Below are 5,159 nucleotides of genomic sequence, written 5' to 3'. Positions count from 1 at the left end.
GTCTGTGGAACTGTTCTAGAAACCATCTGTTCTTATGGATGTTTATCTGTGTGTCTGGGGTGGGAATGCTTCTTGTGTTTTACGTTACATTTCTTGTAAAAGAATTGAGACAGTACTATTTGTTATTTCAGCTTCATTTTTTTTTCAATAAATCAGTGATACATTTGAAAATGTCACTGGGTCCTCATTCAAACTGGTAACTTTGCCTCCAGGCTGATATATATTTTATTTGTTTTCCTTCTTCACAGTTAACGTAGTGACGATCTACATCCTGCTTTATAAAGATTGTGGATTGTCTCCATGTGTCAGACGTTACCTGGGGGCCATGGCAGTGGCGGATCTACTGGTCATTATCCTCGACCTGATATTGAGACACATTCCCATTGTTTATCAGGAACAATTTTATTTCCTGGTGTTCATCCCCGTGTGTAATGTCCACGCCGTCCTGCTTTATGCAGCCACTGACTGTTCTGTCTGGTTCACCGTCACTTTCACCTTTGATCGATTTGTGGCCATTTGTTGCCAGAAGCTGAAAAGTAAATATTGCAGTGAGAAAACGGCGGCTGTGGTTCTGGGAACAGTGACTGTGCTGAGCTGTTTAAAGAACATTTTCTGGTATTTTATGCTCACAGCTCGCTATTGGCTGCAGAACAGCCCCTGGTTTTGTGATGCAACAATCGATGTTTATGTCTCTCGTGTCTGGGTCACAATCGAGTTCCTCCACCACATTCTAACCCCGACTCTCCCATTTCTCCTGATTCTGCTGCTCAATGTTTTCACCGTCAGACACATTTTAGTGACCAGCAGAGCCCGCAGGAGACTCCGGGCTCACACCAATGGGGACGGTCAGTGTGACACAGAAATGAGAAATCGAAAAAAATCCATCATTTTACTGTTTGTGATCTCGGCCAATTTCATCCTGTTATGGTCAATGTTAATGGTGTATTCTATATGGAACCGGATGTGGTATTTGGGGTATGACTCTGTGTATCTCGATTACTTTGTGCTGGAATTGGGCTTCATGCTGCAGCTCCTCAGTTGCTGCACAAACACCGCGATTTATGCCGTGACCCAGACTAAGTTCAGGCAGCAGCTGAAGAATGTGCTGAAATATCCCTTTACCCAAATTCATCAATCAATCAAATTCCCTCATTAATCAATCCATTCAGGATTTTCTCATTTCAGTTCAATGTTTCAGCAATGAAGCAGCCTGTCGCTATGGTAACAGGCTGAGGGTAGTGCCGGTTTATCCAACCTTATCCCACAGGGGGTTACAGGGAAACGTCAATGTTTCTCTCAACTCACAGGCCAAAGAGAAAAGTCACCATTCCACTGACTGCATCCATAACTTCAATATGTTATTAACGTTCATTAAAAAGTGCCAAGCAACACAGCAAACTATATTGTTGTTTGTCTTCGTGTTGAAGAAGCTAAGCTGGAGAGAGACAGACTCGACCCCAAGGGAATTGGGAGGATTGCGGGACTGCGCTCAGGAGTTGGGTTTAAATCACTCTGTCCTTGCGTTCACCTCTGGGATATCTCCGTCTCTTTCTCTCTCTCCTGTCCCTCCTCGCTCGCTCTCTCCCTCTCTAACCCACATTTCTCCGTACCCTCCCTGCTCCCAATCCCTCTCTCCATTCCCTTCCTTCTCTCTTTCCACCCAACTTCTCCAAACCACTCCCTCCCTCTCTCCCTGCGTCCTGTCTCTCTCTCCCTCCTCCTCGAATGTCCGCACCCACTTCTCTCACCCTCTGCATGTGTGAACCCCATCTCCCACTCTGTATTTTTCCCTCTGACCCCACCTCTCCCTAATCCCCTATCAATGTCTTTCCCTCTCTCCATCCCCCTCCCCATCTCTATCTCTCTCCCCATCCCGCTCTGTACCCTTTGTCTCTCTCCTCCCCCCTCGCTCTCACTTCTCACTCTGCCTCTGTTTCCTTGTCTCTACCTCTCTATCTCTGACCCACTTTCTCTCTCTCTCTCTGCTCCCTCCTCTTTGTCTTCCTCTCTCCCTTCAATTCCCTCACTTATCTCTGTCACTCCCTGGCTCCCTGTCTCCCGTCCCCCTGTCCACCCGCCCTGTATCTGGCTCCCTGGGCCCCGGACCCTGTACCCCAGCCCCTGCCCCTGTCGTCCTCTGTCTCTCCCTCCCTGTTGCCCCCTCTCTCCCTGTCGCTCTCTCCCTCCCTCCCTGTCGCTCATTCCATCGCTCCCTCCCTGTCACTCCATCATCCCCGTTCCTCGCTCCCACCCCGTCCCTCCCCGTCCCTCGCTCCCTCGCCATCACTGGCACCCTCGACCTCCCTCGCTCCCTCACCGCCCCTCGCTCCCTCTCCGTCCCTCGTTCCCTCGGTCCCTCCCCATTGCTCACTGACAGTCCCTCGCCGCCTCCCCGTCCCTCATTCCCACCACGTCCCTCGCTCCCTGTCCCTCCCAGTCCATGTCCCTCACTCCCTCCGCCTCGCTTCCTCCCTGCCCCTCGCTGCCTCGCTCCCTCCCTGCCCCTCCCTGTCTCTCCCTCTGTCCCTTTACCTCGCTCTCTCCCTGTCCCTTGCTATCTCCCTGTCCCCGTCCCTCGCTCCCTCCCTGTCCCTCGCTCCTTCCCTGTCCCTCGCTCCCTCCCTGCACCTCGCTCCTTCCCTGTCCCTCGCTCCCTCCCTGTCCCTCGCTCCCTCCCTGTCCGTCCAACCCTGTCTACCTCCTTGTCCCTCGCTCCCTCCCTGACCCTCCCTCCCTGTTCTTTGCTCCCTCCCTGTCCCTTCTCCTCCTTGTCCGTCCCTGTCCCTGTCCCCCACTCCCTCCCCGTCCCTCTCTGTCCCTCGCTCCCTCCCCGTCCCTCGATCCCTGTCCCTCCCCCTCCTTGTCTGTCTCTGTAACTGTCCCTCGCTCCCTCCCTGTCCCTCGCTCCCTCCCCATCCCTTGCTCCCGTACCTAGCTCCCTCCCCGTCCCTCGCTCCCATCCCTCTCTCCCTCGCTCCCGTCCCTTCCTCCGGTCCCTCCCTCCCTCGCTCGTTCCCTCCCCGTCCCTCACTTCCTCTCTCCCTGCCCCTTGCTCACTCCCCGTCCCTCGCACCCTCGCTCCCTCCCTGTCCCTCGCTCCATCCCTGTCCCTCCCTTTCCCCTCTGTCTCCCTCCATATCCCTCGCTCCGTCCCTGTGCCTCGCTCCGTGTCCCACGCTCCCTCCCCGTCCCTCGCTGCCTCGCTCCCTCCCTGTCCCTCCCTGTCCCTCTCTCCCTCCCTGTCCCTCGCTGCCCAACTCACTGTCCCTGTCCCTCGCTCCCTCTCTGTCCCTCGCTCCCTCCCTGTCCTCGCTCCCTCCCTGTCCGTCCAACCCTGTCTATCTCCCTGTACCTCACTCCCTCCCTGCCCCCCTCCCGTCCCTCGCTCCCTCCCTGTCCCTCCCTCCCTGACCCTCGCACCCTCCCTGTCCCTCCCTCTCTGTCCCTCACACCCTCCCTGTCTCTCCCTCCCTGTCCCTTGCTCCCTCCCTGCTCCTCCCTCTCCCTGTCCCTGTCCCTCGCTCCCTCCCTGTCCCCCTCCCTCTCCCTCCATATCCTTCGCTCCGTCTCTGTCTCTTGCTCCGTGTCCCTTGCTCCCTCCCTGTCAGTCGGTCCCTACCCATCACTTGCTCACTCCCCGTCCCTCGCTCCCTCCCGGTCCCTCGCTCCCTTCCCGTCCCTCCCTTGCTCCATCCCCCTCCCTCGCTCCCTCTGTCCGTCACTCCCCATCCCTCACTCAATTCATCCCCATTGCTCGCTCCCCACTTCCCCGCGTCCCTCACTCCCTCGGTCTCTGTCACTCACTTCCTCGCACCCCATCCCTCGCTCCCTCGCTCCCCGACCCTCCCTCCCTGTCCCTCCTTCCCTCGCTCCCCATCCCTCCCCAACTCCCTCCCCGTCCCTCCCTCCCAATGCCTAGCTCCCTCCCACCTGTCCCTCGATGCCTCCAAGTCCCTCCCACGCCGCCCGTCACTCCCTCCCTCCCCGACCCTCACTCCTTTGCTCCCTGCCTGTCCCTCGCTCCCTCTCCCTCGCTCCCTCTCTGTCGCTCCCTCGTTCCCTCTCCCTCGCTCACTCCCAGTCGCCACCTCCGTCCCCTCCCTCGCTCCCCATCCCTCTCTCCCCTCCCCGTCCCTCGCTCCTTCCGCTTCCACACTCCCTCGTTCCCTTCCCATCCCTTGCTCGCTCCCAGTTCCTCGCTCGCTCCCGTCCCTCGCTCCCTCTCCCTCGCTCCCTTCCCGCTCTCTCCCTCCCTCGTTCCCTCCCCATCCTTCACTATCTCCCTCCCCTTCCCTCGTTCCCTCCTTGCATCACTCTCCGTCCCTCGCTCCCTCCATCTCTGTCCCTCGCTCCCTCCCTCCAAATCCCTTCCTCACTCCCTGTCCCTTTCTTCCTCCCTGTCCCTCGCTCCATCCCAGTCCTTTGCTCCCTTGCTCCGTCGCTCGCTCACTCACTCCCTCCCTGTCCCTCGCTCCATCCCCATCCCTCACTCCCTTACGTCTGTCGCTCTCTCCCCGTCCCTCGCTCCCTTCTTCCTCATCCCTTTCTCCCTCCCTTCCCGTCCCTCACTCCCTCACTCACTCCCTCCCTGTCTCTCGTTCCCTCCCGGTCCCTCACTGCCTTTCGCCCCCCGTCCCTTGCTCCATCCCTTTCTCTCCCTGTCCCTCCCCCTGTCCTTTTCCTTCGTTCCATCCCTGCCCCACTCCCTGTCCCTCTCTCCCTCCCTGTCCCTGCCCCTTGCTCCCTCCCCGTTCCTCGCTCCTTCCTGTCCCTCGCTCCCACCCTATCCGTTCAACCCTGTCTACCTCCCTGTCCCTCGCTCCCTCCCTGTCCATCCCTCTCCATGTCCCTCGCTCCCTCCCTCTACCTCCCTGTGCACCCCCCCTCCATGTCCCTCACTCCATCCCTGTCCCTTGCTCGGTGTCCCTCACTCCCTCCCTATAACTTGCTCCCTCCCCGTCCCTCGTTCCTTCCCCATCCCTCGCTCCCTCACTCGCTCCCTCCCCGTCCCTCACTCCCTTGTTCCCTCCCCATCCCTCGCTCCCTTGCTCCCTCTCCGTCCCTCGCTCCCTGCCTCCCCATCCCTTGCTCGCTCCCTCTCTGTCCCTCATTCCCTCCCTCCCTCACTCTCTGTCCCTCGCACTCTCCCTCCCCGTCCC

The 5,159-nt window shown here is 58.7% G+C and overlaps 1 protein-coding gene across 1 annotated transcript; it reads left to right on the top strand.

Annotated features, from left to right (window-relative positions):
- Positions 1 to 303: 303 nt before the first annotated feature.
- LOC125481618 (probable G-protein coupled receptor 139) lies at positions 304 to 1,138 on the top strand (the record flags this gene model as incomplete). Its single annotated transcript, XM_048593422.1, has 1 exon — positions 304 to 1,138. A coding segment is annotated over exon 1 (813 nt), but the record flags the coding sequence as incomplete, so codon positions are not given.
- Between the last annotated feature and the right edge of the window lie 4,021 nt (positions 1,139 to 5,159).

The sequence above is a fragment of the Rhincodon typus genome, unplaced genomic scaffold (genome assembly GCF_021869965.1).
Source record: "Rhincodon typus isolate 14 unplaced genomic scaffold, sRhiTyp1.1 hic_rhity00002821, whole genome shotgun sequence".
In the NCBI taxonomy this organism is placed as follows: Eukaryota; Metazoa; Chordata; class Chondrichthyes; order Orectolobiformes; family Rhincodontidae; genus Rhincodon; species Rhincodon typus.
The sequence above is the reverse complement of the archived record's forward strand: the minus strand, read 5'-3'. Positions and strand labels throughout refer to the sequence as shown.